General features: G+C 38.0%; 1 protein-coding gene across 3 annotated transcripts in view; it reads right to left on the bottom strand.

Annotated features, from left to right (window-relative positions):
* The window catches only part of SCFD1 (sec1 family domain containing 1), a 119,707-nt gene that overhangs the window by 82,147 nt on the left and 16,862 nt on the right, over window positions 1-20,698 (bottom strand). For all 3 annotated transcript variants that reach the window (XR_013995921.1, XM_081089683.1, XM_081089684.1), the window contains 6 exons: window positions 20,122-20,244; window positions 19,341-19,428; window positions 15,410-15,499; window positions 14,097-14,152; window positions 11,347-11,432; window positions 9,297-9,396 (listed from right to left, as the gene is read on the bottom strand). Coding sequence is in view for 2 of the 3 variants with exons in the window: in XM_081089683.1 (XP_080945809.1) it covers window positions 9,297-9,396; window positions 11,347-11,432; window positions 14,097-14,152; window positions 15,410-15,499; window positions 19,341-19,428; window positions 20,122-20,244 (543 nt within the window). In the remaining variant the exon portion in view is untranslated. The remainder of the gene's footprint in view (window positions 1-9,296; window positions 9,397-11,346; window positions 11,433-14,096; window positions 14,153-15,409; window positions 15,500-19,340; window positions 19,429-20,121; window positions 20,245-20,698) is intronic.

Raw genomic sequence — 20,698 nt, 5'->3', positions numbered from 1 at the left:
TAATGGCCAGGCAAATAAGGAAAATTAATTTCAGGTTGTTGTTTTTTTTAAATATATATTTTATTGATTTTTTACAGAGAGGAAGGGAGAGGGATAGAGAATTAGAAACATCGACGAGAGAGAAACATCCATCAGCTGCCTCCTGCACACTCCCCACTGGGTTTGTGCCCACAACCAAGGTACATGCCCTTGACTGGAATTGAACCCGGGACCCCTGAGTCCGCAAGCCGATGATCTATCCACTGAGCAGAACCGGTCAGGGCTAATTTCAGTTTTGAAAATTAGGAAATTAGAACATTCTGTGCTGTACTCAACCATGTTAAAGAAACAACATTTATACAAATAAAACAAAATTAGTTTTAACATGGCAGAATCTAATCTGTTTCTACTGACATTCACACTTTTCCTGACTTAGAAGACTGAATAATGGTGCCCCAAATCACCAGATATGAACGTGCAAGTCTTCAGCACTCTTATTTTCATTTCACAAATTAAAACAGACCCGGACAGACAGAGCTACTGTTAACAAAATGGCATTTGGATAATATGGGTGACATCTATCGATGCAGAGCTAAGATTTAATATTCACATGAGAAAAAAAGCAAAGTAAAATAAAAGTAACTTAAATGTTGGCAAGGAATTGAGCCAAATCTAATCAAGTCTCTAATATATCTATTATCAGTTTCCAGAAATACTCTGGACAGAATAACATGTCAAATTGTACCCCAAAAGGATGCAATCAACTAAATGCAGAATGTATAAAACTCTTTAGAAAACCAAGCCAACTCCTTTACCCCAAAAATAGCAATAAAAAAGGCGTGGGAAGAGCGAAATTGTTGTAAACTGAGAAACTCAAAAAGATATATCAACCAATGCAATGGATATAACAACAATAGATATTGTTTGGAACCCTATTTGAACAAACTATCTGTAAAGATGTATCTCTGAAACAATTAAGAAACAATGAGTATAAAAATAATATTAGAGATTACCAAAAAATAATTGTTAATTTTGTTGGGTAAGATAGTAAAATTATGGCACCTTTCTTTTTTAAAAGATACATACTGAAGTATTTAAGCAAAAGATCATATAATGCCTGGATAAAATGGGTAAGATGCGTAGTGTCTGGTAAGCTAAATGATGCACATGGCGGTTCATTACAGCATTCTCTGACTTTGTGATTTTATATGAAACTAGAGGCCCGGTGCATGAAAATTTGACACGGGGGGGGGGGGGGTGCCCCTCAGCCAGCCTGTGCCCTCTCGCAATCCAGGACCCCTCGAGGGACATCCTGGAGCCCTCGCTCCTTACCGCCCACCGGCTCGCTGCTCCTTAGCGCTGTCTCAAAATCTTATGTACTAAGCAACAAGGATATAAGGGGAAAATCCAGTAGTACCTAAAGCTAGGTTAGCAAATCCTAAGAGAGGAATATACTAATTAACCATTATGCCCTGAGGCATAATGACCTAGCACGTCAAGACCAGATCACAGATCAGCAGGAGGGTGGGCCAGCGAGGTACCAGAGGGCTGTGGCGAGCTACAGGAGGGGGCAGGGCAGCAAGCTATGGGGGGGGGGAAAGGAGAGAAGAGGACAGGGGGAGCTACAGGAGGGCGGGGCAGCAGCAACCTACTGGTGCATGGATTCGTGCACAGGGCTACTAGTAGTAAGTAAAAATACTCTTCTTTCCCTTAAATAAAGTTTTAACCCAAATTCAGGAACAGCAATGAATATGGAAATACTAAACAATACCAAATGAACTCAAGGGTGTCTCCTGGGCTTTTACATAGGCCACACCTCTAGCAGAAATGTCCTATGATCAACTATAGTTTGTTCAGTTATAAACAATCTATGCTTATATTAAACTAGGGGCCCGGTGCACGAAATTCGTGCACTGGGGGGGGGGGGGGGGAGTGTCCCTCAGCCCAGCCTGCCCCCTCTCACATACTGGGAGCCCTCAGGCGTTGACCCCCATCACCCTCCAATCGCAGGATCGGCCCCTTGCCCAGGCCTGACGCCTCTGACAGAGGCGTCAGGCCTGGGCAGGGGACCCTCATTTCCCCCCATCACTGGTTCTGCCTCCAGCCCAGGCCTGATGCCTCTGGCCCAGGCATCAGGCCTGGGCAGGGGACACCCAGGGCCCTCCGATTGCTGGCTCTGCCCCTTGCCCAGGCCTGATGCCTCGGCCAGAGGCGTAGACTCCCATCACCCTCCGATCGCCTGATCGGCCCCTTGCCCAGGCCTGACGCCTCCGCCAGAGGTGTCAGACTTGGACAGGGGACCCTCATCTCCCCCTGATCACTGGCTCTGGCCCCCGCCCAGGCCTGAGGCCTCTGGCCCAGGAATCATGCCTGGGCAGGGGATCCCCATCTCCCTCTGATCGCTTGCTCCACCCCCCGCCCAAGCCTGATGCCTCTGACCCAGGCTTCAGGCCTGGGCAAGGGACCATCATATCCCCCCAATCCCCAGCTCCGCCCCCCACCCAGGCCTGATGCCTCTGGCCCAGGCATCAGGCCTGGGCAGGGGACCCCCAGCCCCCCGCCCAGGCCTGATGCCTCGGCCAGAGGAGTTGACCCTCATCACCCTCCGATCACCAATCACCGGATCGGCCCCTTGACCAGGCCTGAGGCCTCCGGCAGAGGTGTCAGGCCTGGGCAGGGGACCCCCAACTCCCCGCGGTTGCAGGCTCCGCCCCTGCCCAGGCCTAACGCCTCTGGCCTAGGCGTCCGGCCCAGGCAGCGGGGACCCACAGCTACAGCGGCCCCGCGATCGTGGGCTCCGCTTTAGGCCCAGGCAAGGGACCCCTAGCTCCCGGGACTGCCAGCTTCGACCGTGCCCAGCTCCCATCGCTGGCTCCACCCCTACTTCCTGCTATCACTGGCCAGGGCAGCAAAGGCGCCTGATTCTCCGATCATGGCTGGGGGGCAGGGCAAAGGCGGCCCCCAGCTCTTAGCTCCCCCCTGGGTTTCCGATCACTGTCAGTGGCAGGGGGCTTCTTCCTGCTTTCCCTTCCGCCTCCCTGCATTGTGCCTACATATGCAAATTAGCCGCCATCTTGTTGGCAGTTAATTTGCATATAGCCCTGATTAGCCAATGAAAAGGGTAGCATCGTACGCCAATTACCATTTTTCTCTTTTATTAGTGTAGATTAGTAAAAGTTTGCATTATACTCTTGAGTTATAGGCAAATGCCTGAAACTATGCCTACAGAGTGCTGTCCAAGAGGTTTTGTGTTAATAAAGATTAAAAGATCAATGGAGAATCAACCTTCAAAGTACCAAATTTTTGAACTACACTTAGGCATCTGTTATATTGGAATCACACATCTTGAAGACAATGAGTGCTTCTAAAATGCTTTTCTAATAACTTTTCAAAAGTATATACTAATTTAGAAACCAACTCCTTTTAATTTCTTGACAAGAAAAAAAACAAACTTTATTAAAGTCCCTATGTATATAAGCATAAATTCTGATTTAAAGTTTCAAATAATAAGAGTCAGGTAGCAAAGCGCCAAAGGCACACAAAGAATACCTATCTGGAACTTTTACTCCATCTTGTGGAGGTAAAGAGTATAATTAAGAATTTTAAAAGCTTAGAAGAAACTTCACAAGCAGCAGTTTTAACACTCAACCAAAAATGGTGTTGTTACAATGTATGATTCTCTCAGTTATAGATTTTTCACATCTAGAAACTGCAGTACAATTAATGATCAAGTCAATATAAGTTGTACAGTTACTAAAACCAATCTCCTCAAAAGACTATTTTCAAAACACCTAAATATCCTATATAATAGAAGCCTAATATGCAAAGTGTCCCCTTGACCAGAGTTTGACAGGGAGTTCAACCGCTCACTATGACATGTGCTGACCACCAGGGGGCGGTGCAGAACATGGCAAGCGTCAGCGACGCACTGTGACCTCTCACTGGCTACCTGGGGGCAGGGGTGACGGGGATGGAGGTGCAGTGAAAAATGCAGGGTGTCCGCCGAGCTCGCTCTCACTCCCCCTGCTACCCTCCCCCGGGACACCAGGGCTCATGTACTGGGTGCCTGCGAGGAGCCCACCCGCACCCGTGTGGCGTCTTCCAGGTGAGCTGGGCTGCAGCCACCAGGACTGCAGGGGCCAGTCGGGTTCCCTGTGGGTTGGCATAGGAGCCAGTCTGTGAGACCGGCTTGGAGAGAGTGTGCTGCCCGCCGGCTTTCATAAGGTGCTACTGGGCGACCCAGAGACCCACGCTGCGCCCCAGCCCACTGCATCCAGCCGCACTCACCGCATCTCTGCGTGGGGACTTGGGCGCCATGACTCAGGCGGGGGGGGGGGGGCATGCAGCACCCCAAGGGTCTAGGTGCTGCCCAGAGCTCAGCTGGGACCTGCTCCTCTACACCAAACGTTCATGCTTTGATCACCAGCCAGGCCTAGGGACCGCACCCGTGCACAAATTTTGTGCACTGAGCCTCTGGTTTTAATAATGATATACTGAGAAAACACTGCTTACATGATAATAAAAAAATCTGAGAACCTACTCCCAAAAGTTAGAGATGTGCATTGCTAACAACAAACAATAAAAACAACAATAACCCAAGTGTCCACAGGAATCCACTATTCTACCCAACATGCAAGCATGGATCACGTCTGCTTTGCTCACCCTGTATCTCAGTGATTCCCACAGTGTCTGGTACAGAGCAGGCATTTGTTGCACTGAATTCTTTGGAGACACAAGGTTGCCAACTTTTTATTCTGTGAAGCCAAGTGAAGAAACTTAGAACAAAACCAAACCAAAACCCTACCATCTACTTTTACCATCCTGTATTTCTAAAAGAATATTTTAATTTAAAAGAGTAGAAAATAAAAATTAGTAAGTTTCACAAGGATACAATAATAAAAGGTAAAGCACTAAAAAAATTAATATAAAGGTCAGTCATAAAAGTTTAATTAATAGTCCTTCTCCTTATTATTCTCATTTCACTCTGGAAGAGAGAAAACCTCAAGGATCAGCATCAGCCTTGTCTGGTTTTGGGGAATCTCTGCTCTAAGTTACATGTCCCAATGGAGACTCAGAGCATATTCCTTTTATTGCAATTACTTGTACCTAAGTCTTATCTCCTGAATTCCAAGAATCATGTGCATTAATTTCCTCCAAGAACTCTGCAAGGTCAGTACTTAGAAAGGATCTCAGCATCTCAAAGCTCTATACAGCCCCCACACACCACTGGCAGGAGAGAAGAGGTGACTCCTGAACTGTATGTTCTAAGACAGCGGTCGATCCTTTCAGACCTCACGGACCACCAGTTGGCAACTACTGTTCTAAAATATTGCCGCCCCTCAGTCCTACCCAAGAGTCTGGACTCCACTAATCAAATATAATTTGAGACTATCAAAATAATCTCATTATGCCCAACAATCCCTGTATGCTTTTTGTACTCCCCCACTTCAGGTCCCATATCTTATTTTTACCTGACTCCCAAATCACTTCTGTCACACCCCTCAGTCATCAGCAAAATCTCCTATTCTGAACATCAACTCTAAACTTCCATGATACTTTTTTGCTCTAATTGAACTCTAAGTGGCTATCCCCTGTAGCTTTCTTAGAAATTCACCATTTGTGTGTTGTTTTTACTCATCACACATTTCATATCAGTGGACCCGAGATTGGCACAGGTGTCTTCCTTGCTACTCCCAGACTCTTTATTTGTCCTCTTCCCTAAAACACCAGTTTTGAAACTCCATCACTAGCCTATAACAGCAGTTCTCAATCAGCGGTCATTTGCCCCCTCCACCCCCTGGGTATATTTGGTAAATGTGTAAAGACATTTTGGTTGTCACAACTGAGGGAGTGCTACTAGCATCTAGAGCAGTGGTTCTCAACCTTCCTAATGCCACAACCCTTTAATACAGTTCCTCATGTTGTGGTGACCCCCAACCATAAAATTATTTTCGTTGCTACCTCATAACTATAATTTTGCTACTGTTATGAATCGTAATGTAACTATCTGATATGCAGGATGTGTTTTCATTGTTACAAATTGAACATAATTAAAGCATAGTGATTAATCACAAAAACAATATGTAATTATATATGTGTTTTCCGATGGTCTTAGGCGACCCCTGTGAAAGGGTCGTTCGACCTCCAAAGGGGTCGCAACCCATAGGTTGAGAACCGCTGATCTAGAGGGTACACACCAGAAATGCTGCTAAAAATCCTATAATGCATAGGACAGCCCCTGCGCCCCGCCGCTCCCCCCCCACCCCCCCCCAACAAAGAATTATTGAGTCCAAAATGTCAGTAAGGCCAAGATTGAGAAATCCTGGTCTACAGTCATCCTCATCACTAATGCCTCCTATAGACCTGTAGGATATTCTTATATCCTGCATCAATTTTTCTCCTTTGATCATTCCCATTGATATACAACAATGCTGTAATCTTTCTCTTTTTTTTTGACCTCACATCTCCTTCCAAACATCACCCCTTTTCTCAGCTCTCCTACACAGCAAAACTCTTTTAGGTTTGTCTGTATTCACTCTCTTATGCCTCTCCTGCCAATCTTTCTTAAAACTACTTCAGTATTTTGCTCCTACACTATGAAGGCTGCTCTTACCAAAGTCACTAACAAGTTTGACACTGATGCCTGCCTCCTCTTTGAAACATTTACTCACTGGTTTCCAAAATGACACAGATCTAGTATTCATACCTCATTGGTTGCTTCATCTGCTAGTTCCTATTCATCATCCAACCTCTAATGTTAAAATGCCTCAGAGTTCAGTCTTGGACGTCTTCTCTCTTCTATCTACACTCATTCCCTTGGTTATCTTGTCTTATCTCTTGGTTTTAAATGCCATCTATATATGGACTACTCTAAATTTATTTCTCTAAAACAGATGTTTCTCCTGAACTTCAGATGGATGTATGTAATTATCCTATCTGATAGCTACACTTGAACACCTAAATGGGCAGCTAGCTCACATTTAACATGTCCAAAACTCAACATCTGATCTTCCCCACGAAAATGCTCTATTTCTTTTCCATTTCAGTAAATAACACCTGTTCATTTGCAAAGGTCAAAATATTGTGACTTCTGTTTTTTGGATCCCACATCCAATTCATCAGCAAATCTTATACTTTACATTCAACAGATTATCACAAACCACACCATTTCCATTTTGGTGTAAGTTAACATCATCTCTTGCTACGATAAATGCGAAAGCCTCCTAACTGGTCTCCTTGACTCTTTCTATACCCCAAGGAGTCTATCAGATGTCAATCCTTTACTTAAAACCATGTGTGACTCCCCATTTCCCTCAAAATTAAAAGCCAATATTCTTACAACTGTCTATAATATCCTATACCAGTGATTTTCAACCATGTGCTGCAAATTTTTTTTTTTACTTACATTGTTCAACTTCATTTTTTTATAGACTTGTTAAGACAGACTTTTTTCCCGTGTAAGAATTTTTAAAACATGTAATACTTGATTATTTAGTCAGGGGCACTGACCTCTTTTCCCTTATATTGTCAAATTAAAAAATGACAATAGTTAACACAATAAAAGCTGTCCGGTGTGAATGAATCAAAATTGTACCTATTTTGTCATATAGGCAAAAGATATATATTTTTTGGTGTGCCATAGAATTTTAGTAATTAGTTTATGTGTGCCATGAGATAAAAAAGGTTGAAAATCACTCTCCTATGCTATATTGCTTCCTAAGTCCTATTTAGCTTCATCTCCTGCCTTATTTTGCTCTGGCCATCTTGATAATGGACATCCTTCTATTTGGAATGCTGTTCTCTCATACAGATACATAATTTACTACCTTACCTCCTTTAGATCTTTCCTCAAATGTGTCCCCTTTTCAGCAGGTCTTCCCTATTTTATAATTGTAATTGTTTTCCATTACTTAATTTTCCTCCAGAGTATTTCCTCCTTTCTGAAAAGTTATATGTTTTGTTTATTTTACATATTACCTGTCTCTCCTGCTAGCATGTTACACACCAGGAAAAAAGGAATATTTTCCTTTGTTTCATTTTTTGCTAAAACAGGGTCTTGTTCTGTAAGAGAGTAAGCACTCCAGTAATGGCTGAATTAATGCCCTCTTCTTCAGCCTCTTATACTTGACCTCCTAAAACTGGCTTCCATGGTCCATTACTCAGGGTTTAATTCCATGGTCCCTTTGATTGTTCTTGCTCTCTTTACAGAGTTGAATACTATTTCATTGACACTCATCTTAAGAGTCGAGAATGGCATAGGACTCTAAGATAGACAATTGTGCAGAACTGCTAATTTCCATGAGTAATCCTGAAATCTAATTTAAAGAAATACCTTACAGCTAAATCTGGGTTTTAAAGAAATAAACTATCAAGTCCAAACCATCAACTGCATGTCTTCCATTTCCTTTATACATGACATTTCAGGCAACCTTTGCAATAATGACACAACTATCTATATATGTAAAAGGCTAATATGCAAAGTGTCCCCTTGGAAGTTCAATCGCTCGCTATGACATGCGCTGACCACCAGGGGGTGGCGCGGAACCAAGGAAGGCCCTGGCCAGCAGCTGGAAGGCCCTGATCGGCTCTGATAGCGGCCAGGCCTAGGGACCCTACCTATGCATGAATTTCGTGCACTGTGCCTCTAGTATACTATAATCCCCAAAGGCCAGACAGGAGTTAGTAAATTGGAATTATAGTCTCAACAGAGGCAATGATATAGGATTTTCTTTTAAATGGAAACTGTTCTGGCCCTATTACATAGTGTCTTGTACAGAAATTATGTGTACATATTTTCTTCCCACTGCCTTTGAAGATTGGGATTGTGTTTTATTTATCTCTGTGTATCACCTGCCATACACAACATGTAGATAAATAAGGCAGGCTTTTCTTTTAAGCATGAAATTACATATGTGGAATTACTTCAGAAAAACATGGTGTAATATAAAAATACTGCTTATTTTTTATAAGATGAAGCTTAACTGATTCCCAGAAAAAAGGGAGAAATTACAGCTTTTCTCCCTAAGAATATAGTTATTTACTTACTTTTATTTTTTTAAAAAGTCATTCATTTTCCTCCATTTCCTTTTCCCCAATATGACCAAACTACCATTGCTTTATCTTATAATTTACAGATCTTAAGTTTGGAACTTAACTATTCTCCAGCATCCAATGATACCAAAGCCTATCACTCTTTTTGTCCATATTTCTCAGCTCCATCATTATCATGTGTATTTGTGAAGCCATGATATTAATTTTAAATGAAGGGACTCACTAATGTTACATTATAGTAAAAAGGGGTATATTTAGCTTCTTACCAGTACATCATGCACCAATGCTTGATATGTCCAAGTATGGTGTAAAGGAGTTGCCAAATCTATGTTTCTGTCAACAAGGACTAATAAAGGCCTTTGGAAGCTGTAAATATATTAAAAACAATTATATAAGTCTTGATGCCAGTGTATACATCTACATTTTTCTAATACTTTCCAGTATATGTCATTTTGATATGAACAAAAAGTATGGCGTTCCATAATACTTTGCTTTTTAAAAAAATTTTCTAGTTCAGTCAGAGAAGTAAAGTAATGCTTTGGACTACTTAGAGCCTGTGTAAAATACTGGATTATGTTTTACTTAGGTTCTTTTTAAAGGGAAAAATATCTATACAAATGCTCGTACAGAATAATTAGAGTTATCAAAGAAAGAATAAGTTACTTCTAACCAGATTTATATTTCATATTTTTGAAAAAAAGAAAGGCCATTGTTAGAATCTTATAAATTTACACAAATGTTTGGTAGTTTTGTCAATTGCAAATTATAATTTTTTTCCTGTAAACATAAATTCAAAAAGCAGACTCTAAAGAGTCTCATAAAACTGTACCAAATTATAATTGCATAAAACTAAAACATCATGCCACAATGGTACCTAATTATATAACTACTCACTTATCACTTACCAGTCACTTGGAGTAAAATATTGTTTTACTCCATTATTATAATTTAGATGTGAAATAGCCTACACTTAAAGCAAAAACTCATTTGGTTACCATGTGTCTTCAAAAGTTGTAGAGCTTTGCTTTAAAGGAACTACTGTATCAGAAATACATGTTAATTTTCAGAAGTCATTGCTATCTGATTATATTAACTATATATATTTTGTTCTGCCAAGATACCTCTGACCATTTTAGTTAACTCACTCCACCCTACTGGGTGCAAGACAGTGAACTCTCCCTGAATATAAGACTAGCAATAAAAATTAGAAGTAGCACCCTTACCACTTACTATCATTTATTACTCCAGAGTTAGGTGGGAGGAAAGCAAGGGAGGATAGCCTAGGGCAGAGTTTCTTAACTCAGCATTATTGACATTTAGGGCTGGATAATTCCTCATTATGGAGGGTCCTATACGCTGTAGGATATTTAGCAGCATCCTATAACACAGCACAGTGGATTCCTAGATGTGACAACCAAATATTTCTCCAGATATTACAAAGTTCCCATTGAGAATCATTAGCCCACAACTAGCTGTATTCAAATGTATTTAACAACAGTCCCTCAAGGCTGCTGACCACTAATTAAAATAATTTAGAAATGCATCCAACAAATTAAAAATAAGACAACTATATTATAATAATGTAAATTTTTTCAAAAAAATTATTCAAATAAAAGTGTCTACATAGTGGCACTATAAAAAGGAACTATTAAATAGGGTATTACAACACAGTGATTGCTTCTGTTGCAATAACCAAGTGAGAATTTGATGTTTCTGCTCCACTTAATGAGAAACACTGTGAAAAATATTTAAGAATATTTGAGTATTCTTCCCTTGAAATAAATTCATTTGTATGAATTTCTTTAATTCTTCACTCCAATATCATCCATTTTTAGTAATCAAATGTTACTCTATTGCAAAATGTAATAATAATTGAGTAACTATGACATTATCTACTCATGCTAGACATGCTAACAAAGACAAAAACACTTTATCAGTTTAAGCTATTAATATTTCAATATAAAAATGGAAACTAGCTAATAGGGAGAAATAGATATAAGCTTCACAAGTTTTTCACTTCTTTGTTTTCATTACCAAGAAGCTAACTGAGAATTTAAGGAAATGGCTTCTGACCTTCAAAGTCATAGAAACAGAAAAATTTCTCCAACAGATGATAAAAATGCAAAACAAAAATTTCTAACAAAATTAAGTAAATATTTCATTTAAACAATTTGAGTCAACACCCTGATCCTAGTTACCTCATTTTAAAAAAGAAACAAATTTCAACTATAAGAGTATTTTCTCAGATAAGAAAACCCCCCCAAACTACAAATGTTTCATTTTCAAGTCCTATAAGTATATTAACTAATATAATACCTGAATTGGCCGGCTCCAAGTGTGTCACCTGTAAAAAGACTGTTCCTTGCATCTCTTAGATTTTCCCGAAGTTTTTTGTCTAGTTTCTGAAAAAAGCAAATTTTACATTAACTTTTAAAGAATAGTTTCACTGTTCTGTAATATATAATGTATTTCACTGAACTGTAATATATACTGTATTCTTAGTGTCATAACTAGGAAACTTGGAATTTCTTTACAAAGTAGCAATTATAAAATCTTAAACATTTTAACTTCTTCACTATTCAATATCATCATAACTTGGACTTGAAAAGACCAATGCCTCTTCTACTGTGACTCAGACCTGATTTCATTAACAATCACTTTTCCTTGACTATTTATATTTTAAGTACAGAAAACGCTTTGCAGTAATGACCCACCTTCTCAGCCCAAGCATGGCTCTGTTGTACCAAGGAATGTGACTATATAGTGGAGGCTACAAGAGGCTCCAGAATGGAAATGAAGTATGTGAAAGAAAGCAGCCCTCCACCAGTCAATGATTCATTTGGGCTAATAAAACTAAAAAACGTTAGTGTATCTTCCTGCTCCTTTCCATTCCATTTAACCTCTTTCCTTTTCAGTAACATTTCTAATCCCTTATTTACTTTTTAATCTTTAAAGCAAACTTTGAGTGCTCAAAATATATTGAAAATTTTATTCCAATATTGTAGCAAAATGCATCTAACAATTTTAAAAATGGTTATGACTGTTAATAAATATTTGCTAAATAAAGTTAAATATTAAACAGTTTGTGGGATCAAATAGGTATAAAATACTATTTGGAAAAATAAGGCTGAAAAAAAAAAGAAAAAAGAAAAGGCTGAATGAGGAATATACACTGAGTGGTCAGATTTTTATGACCACCCCACCAATATTTCATTGGACCACCTTTTGCCTTCAATACTGCAGCAATTCTTCTTGGCATTGACTCCACAAGATGTTGAAAGGTGATGCGAGGAATCTGACACCATGCCTGATGAATAGCACTGTCCAGTTCTGTGAGATTTGATGGTTGTGGAACCAGCTGCCTGATGGCTCTTTTAACTTTGTCCTACAAATGCTCAATTGGATTGAGATCTGGTGATTGTGGGGGCCACCTAAGCAAGGTAAGGTCTCCCTCATGTTCTTGAAACCACTCCTGCACAAAACGAGCACTGTAGCATGGCACATTGTCTTGTTGGAAGAAGCCATCTTCACTGGGATATGCCATCAACATGATAGGATGAAGCTGATCAGCAACGATACTTAGGTACGTTGTGCTATTCAGACAGTTATTCCACATGAATTAAAGGGCCCAAATCATGCCAGAAAAAACATGCCCCAAATCATAACACTGCCCCCACCAGCTTGAAGGGTTGTACTCATGCATGTGGGGTGCATGCTTTCACGCTGTTTCTGCCAAATTCTCACTCTGCCATCTGCATGATGCAACTGGAAACGTGATTCATTGGACCACATGACTTTTTTCCAATGCTCAACTATCCAATCCTTGTGTTCCTGTGTGAACTGGAGCCATTTTATCTTGGAAACTGCAGACAGCAAAGGTGTTTGAACAGGCCTTCGGCTTCCATATCCCATACGATGCAGTGTACGGCTAATTTGCCTATAAACATCAGGTGGTCATGATAATCTGGCCACTCAGGGCACATGCCTAGGTTGCAGGCTTGATCCCCAGTAGGAGGTGTGTAGGAGGCAGCTGATCAATGATGTTTCTTTCTCATCCATGTTTCTATTTCTCTATCCCTCTCCCTTCCTCTCTCTCCCTCTAAAAACAAAACAAAAACAAAGCAAACATCAACAAAACCAATTAAAAGTATCCTATATAATAAAAGGATAATATGCAAATTGACCCTAACAGCAGAACAACTGGAACGACCAGTCACTACGACGCGTACTGACCACCAGGAGGCAGTTGCTCAATCCAGGAGCTGCTCCCTGGTGGTAAGTGCACATCCACAGGGGGAGTGCCACTCAGCCAGAAGCCAGCGCAGCGGCAGTGCTGGGAGCCTCTCTTGCCTCCGTGGCAGCACTAAGGATGTCCGACTAACGGCTCCACGGGGAGCGGGCCTAAGCCATTAGTCAGACATTCCCTGAGGGCTCCCGGGCTGCCAGAGGGATATCTGACTGCCAGTTTAGGCCCAATACCCCAGGGAGTGGTCCTAAGTCGGCAGGAGGACATCCCCCAAGGGGTCCCAGACGGCAAGAGGGCACAGGCTGGGCTGAGGCTCCCCCCCTCCCCCGAGTGCACAAATTTTCGTCTACCGGGCCTCTAGATTTTAAAATAATAGGGCTAGAATAGCACATTGAAGTAAATCATCTTATTCCATTACATAGAAGTACACAATGATTACTTTTTATTTTTGGTGGAATCCCAATGTTATAAAAATATTTGCGCCAAAACCAGTTTGGCTCAGTGGATAGAGCGTCAGCCTGCGGACTGAAGGGTCCCAGGTTCAATTCCGGTCAAGGGCATGTACCTGGGTTGCGGGCACATCCCCAGTGGGAGGTGTGCAGGAGGCAGCTGGTCGATGTTTCTCTCTCATCGATGTTTCTAACTCTCTCTCTCCCTTCCTCTCTGTAAAAAATCAATAAAAAAAAAAAATTTGCTCTAGGTACTTAATACATAACTCATAGCAATCATATTCTTAAAATTAACAAAAACATTTGAGGTATTTATGTAAAACAGGTGATGCAGTATTATTTATCCCCAATGGATATTTGCATAAACTCACCACTGCTACCATTTCTGCTGCTGTTCCTCTTGAACATCTGATTATAGGAACAGCACCTATTTTAACAATAGATGTTAGCAATGATTTCCACTCTTAATAATTAAAATGGCTACTTACAAAATTTATCAGCATTAAAAAATAACAAAGAGCCCTAGCTGGTTTGGCTCAGTGCATACAGCGTCGGACTGCAGATCAAAGGGTCCCAGGTTCAATTCCAGTCAAGGGCACATGCCTGGGTTGTGGGCTCAATCCCCAGTTGGGGGTGTGCAGAAGGCAGCTAATCAATGATTCTCTCTCATCATTGATGTTTCTATTTCTCTCTCCCTCTCCCTTCCTCTCTGAAATCAATAATATATATATACATATATATATATATATATATACATACATATATATATATTTTTTTTTTTTAAATAACATACATGTATATAATTTTAGGTTACAAACATAAAAAAAGGACTTATAATCTGAAGAGTAAAAGTAAAATGAACCTTCCCAATTATAAAGGGAGTCAGAAAGACTATTTTTATATAGTGTTGGGCAATCAATGTGACCAGGTTTTTCAATGAACTCACTAAATCAGCATTTCAACTCCCTATAGGCAGTTGCAAAAAATAAGTTTACTCTCTACTCACAAGATTCACTTTAATTTCCCTTAAAGGAAAAGAATGAAGATAATTTAGCAGTTTGGTATTATTATTTTTTATTTATTTTATAAATTAACCATACAGAATTACAATCTCTCTCATAAAGCACACAAAGTTTAAAAGATAACAGAAATTTAAAAGATAACAGAAAATACCTCTTCACATAATTTTAAATGCTCCTAAAAATTATCAATTTATCAGACCTCTTAATTTATTACTCCACATTTTTCAAAGGCAAAAATCTAAAATAAAATAAAAATGAATGCATTGAGAAGTTCATAAAACAAACTTAGAACACTGTATTTTTTATATACTGAAATTGTTCCATTTTAGATTCTATTCAAAGAGTGCTCAGTCAACTGCAGAAGTAAAAATTAGACTATTAGCAAATTTTTAAACTTTGTTTTGGTCTAATGGCAATTTATTTATACATATAATAAGAAAAATTCAAATTTTAGCCATGTATAATGTTAACCCTCTTGATTCCAATACACTAAAATAATCCCCACTAAGAATTAGATATGGATTCTTTCAGGTTATTTTCAAAAAATAGTCTAAATAAGTGCATGTGTGGAGTGTATAAAAAACCAAATCAGGATATTATAGTTTAACAGATTAAAATGAGTTGTTAAATAATTTACTTTGAAGAAAGACTTGAAAACTTACCCAGTGTAACGAAAAAGCAGAAGAGGCTGTCAACAATAGTATCCATAACAGTTTCCATTTCAGTGTCTGTGATATCTGGCCTGTTAATAGCTAAAATGACACAAGTAAAGGAGAAATAAAGAGACAAAAATGTATGCCTTATTTTATTAAACTCTTAAAATTATTACTAAACTCCTAATCAATACTCAGTTTAATAACATATGTAATACTCAAATAAGTAAAATTTTTTATGCTTAAACTTTACAAGTATCCATTAAAAATTATACTACCTTAAAAAAATCCCACCTTGGTATCAGTAGTAATTAGTATCAATATCAGAGCAGTAATAAGAAAAAAAGCCACCACATAAAGCACACACAGTTTTTGCCAGAGTAATAGAAAAATATGTATTGTGTTCCATAGTTTTATTCACAAGCACTAGATGGCCTAAACAAACTACTGATCTTCAACTACTGCCAGAAAAGAATAATGCAAATCAATTATGACAAGACCAACTTCACATATCATTTCCTTTTTATTATGTTGAGTTATATTAAAGTCTTTTCTGATCTACTAGATGGTACATAAGTGGTTCCCAAACTTTAGTGGGTATAAGAATCACTCTGGGAATATGGAAGAGAAAGAAATTTGTATGAAAGCTATTAAAAATTAGAGATTCTTGGTCCTTTCCACTAGAGATTCAATTCAATAGATTTGAAATAATTCTAAGAAATATGTAACTTTGACAAGCACCTTAGATGATTCTTGGGGCTATATTTTCAGAAACACTGTTGTGAAGACTATCATTGACGGTCAAAGACTTGACCTTATTCATCTTCCTATTTCACACAATAACTAGGCCCAGTATCTGACAAGGAGATTCTCAGTAACTATTTGTTAAAAGATTACACTAAAATATGATCTATATACTATTTTTAATTTCCAAACATCCTGAATGTGAAAAAATGTTAAATTTAATATTACTTGTGATTAACATGAGAGGAAAACAGAATCCAACTGGATATATCAAAATATGTAAAGAAATACTTTGTCCATGCAGACAGAGAACATAAAAACAATAAAGAATTGAGCCAGGCAATACAGAATTTGTATGAAAAAATGTGCTACTTCTTGGTGCAGACTGCCATCTATCTAAATTAATGATAGAAATGGCATAAGGGTAAACTGTGAATTATGTAAATTAGGGGGTAACAATCTAGGAAAACACTCAGTTCATTTTTTTAAATAACATATAGGTAAAAATCTACATGGAAGCTTCTGGCCCTTTGGTCCTATACCCTAATCCCACACTCTGAGAACTGACCTGAATAGTCAAAAACCTTTCCATTGATAGCCATCAACTCACTTGTGATAACAATCTGGTTTGTCTGAGACAGTAGCTTGAGTCTCACTGAGATATAAATCTGCCTCCTTTACAAGATAAATTCTCAATCCACAGAAAGTAGATAACCAAATCCATGGCATTAGTATATTTGATTTATGTTTGGAATAATCTGTTAAGATCAGCTAAAGCACTTGTACTGTGTGAGAGGATTTGGCACATAATGGTTAAGAGTGCTGTCCCTGGAATAAGTGCCTGGGCTTAGTAACCTGGTTCTGCTATTTCCTTGTTAACTTCCTTAACATCTGAGACTCAGTTTCCTCCTTTGGAAAATGAAAATAATACCTACTTCACAAAGTTATTCTAAGGAGTAAATGAGCTTATATTGTAAAGTGCTTTATGAAGCAACCTAGAATTATTATAATAACTATACTATTGAGAATATGAGCAGTTTAAGATGTGATTATACTTAAATAAATTAAATTTAAATACAAATGTACTAATTAATAATTTCAGACTTGTGCTCTTTAAAATTGAGAGGCAGTGTAAGAAAATTAAATTTACAAGTACTTGAATGTTTAATGAACTTAGACTCATTATCAATTTAATTATTTTTAAAAATTATTCAAATATTTGGGTAGATTGTGCTTGTTAGATTTATAAATTTGCCTAGTCTGGTATCTGAAGTACTTAAAAATAAAATTTAATATAGTGAATTTATAAATACAATTTAAACTGTTTAAGGAAATTTAGCAAACTAAGCTAAATAAGCTGTTAAATAGGACTGACTAGAATTTAGTTGTTCAGCCTCATTTAATTGATAAAAGTAAACGTGCTTGTTTTTATGTAACTAGATTTCAAATAATGTGTCAACATTTATAAGTTTAGTTTATAGACTTAAGGGAAACTAGGTTTTAATCATTTAACTTAAGTAGTTAATTAATTTATAACTCAATTAACTGTGAATAAATTTCTGTAAATAACAACTACTGTCAAAAATCTCTTACATGGGCAATTCAACAAATCTATCCTTTTAGGAGTGTTGTTTATCGCTTTTGCTCTTTTGGCTAAGCTCAAGCATAGGAATGCTGTTTAATTTCAACAAAAAAGTATATCAAGGAGCTCAATGAAACCAAAATATTCATATTCTCTTCTTTTAGGTAGTTTATCATTTGGTCCAGCGTTTCATAATAGAGCACCACTGCAGTTTGGGCAGAACAATTTTCTGTGTGAGCATGGTTTCACAATGCAGAATATCTAGCATCCCTAGTCCCTGCTAGCAGCAGCCCACCAGTTGTGACAACTGGCACTTACACACTTCCAAGTGCTCCTTAAGTGGGAACATATTTTCCACTTAAGAGCCACTGAAATTCTAGTCATCAAACATCTCAATCCTTAAGTAGCAAATTAATGATTATTTCACTGAATTGGCTAATGACATCTTCTACAGTCTGCAATTTTCTTAAAAATATTTGACATAACTAATCAATGGACATTAAATTTCAGTTAAACAACATGGGTAAGTTACAGAAATCTGCTATAGAACATTGCACCTATAGTCAACAATACTCTACTGTACACTTTAACATGTTAAGAGAGTAGATCTCATGTTAAGTGTTCTTACAAAAAAAATCAACAAAGAAACAGACAATATACTGTAGTGTGTGTGTGCATGAATGTCTGTTAATTTTAACCTACATCCCAGGAATGGTCAGTTTACCAAAATTGGAAAGCAAGCTTTAGAGGTGGTTAGACAGCATTTGCTTCAAAACCAATACTCAATCTCACTACTATGGAGTCTAACAACCTATATCTGAGAAAGGCACTTCATTCTATAACAGCACTATAGAAGCTGCTGACTCCTTGTGGTTGTCTGATCTTGACAAACAGCAATATTAGCCAACTTTTTTCTGAGTGTATACCATGAGCAGAAACTTTTCTAGGCATTTTACACTAATCTATTTATTGCCCACAAAAACTCTCTGAAGTAGGTAGTATTATTATCCTCATTTACAGATAAGGAACCGAAGCACAGAAAAGTAACTTGTTCTTGTCCAAGGGTTAAAATACTAAAAAACTGACTGAATCTTACTACTAAAATACTGTCTTATTTGCCATGAGTGAACCTTTCATGCAAGTTGTTGTGCGGCACCTAAAAGGTAAAAAAACTGATACTTCACTGAGCTTACAAAACAGGTTTATTAAATAAATTTTGTTTCTATGTGACAGAATTCAGTATGACACCTGTGTTCTTTTTTTTTTTTTTAATATATTTTATTGATTTTTTACAGAGAGGAAGGGAGAGAGATAGAGAGTTAGAAACATCGATCAGCTGCCTCCTGCACATCTCCCACTGGAGATATGCCCGCAACCCAGGTACATGCCCTTGACCGGAATCGAACCTGGGACCTTTCAGTCCGCAGGCCGACGCTCTATCCACTGAGCCAAACCGGTTTCGGCAACACCTGTGTTCTTTGCATGCTTAAAAAGAAATCTTATTGAGCTTATAGCTGTAAACAAAGCTGGTTTTGGACTGCACTAAACAAGTTCATTTTTTTACAGTACACCATTCATTTTGTTAACAAATTCAATATTCCTATTTTTACATACCACGATATGAAACAAGCTCCTTATTTTGATTACATAAAACAAACATATCATCTTCCAAAGTAATAAAATTGAGATACTGATCAAAAACCTAGAAACAAACGAACAAAAAAAGGGTTTACAAGTCAATTTTACAATAAAGCACATTTAGTTTGATTTAATCTACCAATGGCAAAAATTTTTAAAAATTACAATTTTATTCAATAGCTAAAAATCATACTATGTAACAGATTGCCTAACTGGGCAAGAATAAACTTAATATAAAAAAAAAAACCACCACAAAAACAAAAATAAACCTTTGAGCCCTGGCTTATTTTACAGCGGTTCCAACTGGCGCGCTGGCTTATTGTGAATTTCATTTTTCTTATAATATGCAGTTTAGCTTTTCTAGACCCTCTCTCCTAAGTAAGAAAAGATCTAGAGATATTATAGATAAAACAATGTCAATACATTTTGAGTATAATTTATGATAACACAACTGGCAAGCTACTTCTAAGTTGAGCTAAAAAGATTATACTAATCCCAGCCTAAAACAAACATTGATTCAGCTTCTTCTTTTTATCTTTCAAATTCATTAAGTAGGTTTCTTTGGTTTGATTTATTTTGCCCAGGTCAAGTTTAAGATAATTTACATTATCAGAACTCTTTCTAAAAGTAATGAGTCTGAATATTCTTAGGTGGTTCTGGTCCTTTATTAATTAGACACCTATATCAACTAACAGGTTTCAGAATATTACTATATTTTATATTAACAAAATGTCATCAGTCAACGAAAATCTCTTACCTTGGCTACTTGTGGTACAGCATTAGCTGCTAATGCTGCGTTTGCAATATCTTCCAGTTTACTTCTTGAAATAGCAGAAATGAAATTTAAATAATATGATTCATAGAGTTGATTCCGAAGATCCTATAAATACAATGAATACTTCATTCTTACAGGCTAGTATAAAGAATGATCGCAAATAAAAATCTTTTAGATAGTATAAGAGCAAGGTTTTGAAGGATAATATAACATTTAAGAGATAAATTATATAAAAATGACAATCAGAAAAAGTATCCTAAGAGAACAAAGTTATAAAGAAGTATTGGTTACCTGGTTACCAAACATAACCAAGTAGATATATTAATAAAGTTATATTTTAGTTATATTATCAATGAAATCCTATTAACACCTTAAGCGCCAAGCCTGTTTTGTCTTCCTTTCCATTTAGCCCAGGATATCCGATATTCGATTTCACCAGTGACTGACCGGTTCGGACGGAAAGTATAGTGTCAGTCACCGGTGACCGACATGGCGCTTGACATGTTAATTACACTACTTAACAAACCTAATAAATTTTGGAAAAGCAAGAACATTAAGA

The sequence above is a fragment of the Myotis nattereri genome, assembly GCF_964212035.1.
Source record: "Myotis nattereri genome assembly, chromosome: 1".
NCBI lineage: Eukaryota > Metazoa > Chordata > Mammalia > Chiroptera > Vespertilionidae > Myotis > Myotis nattereri.
Note: the sequence above shows the minus strand (reverse complement) of the source record. Positions and strands in the feature narration are given on the sequence as shown.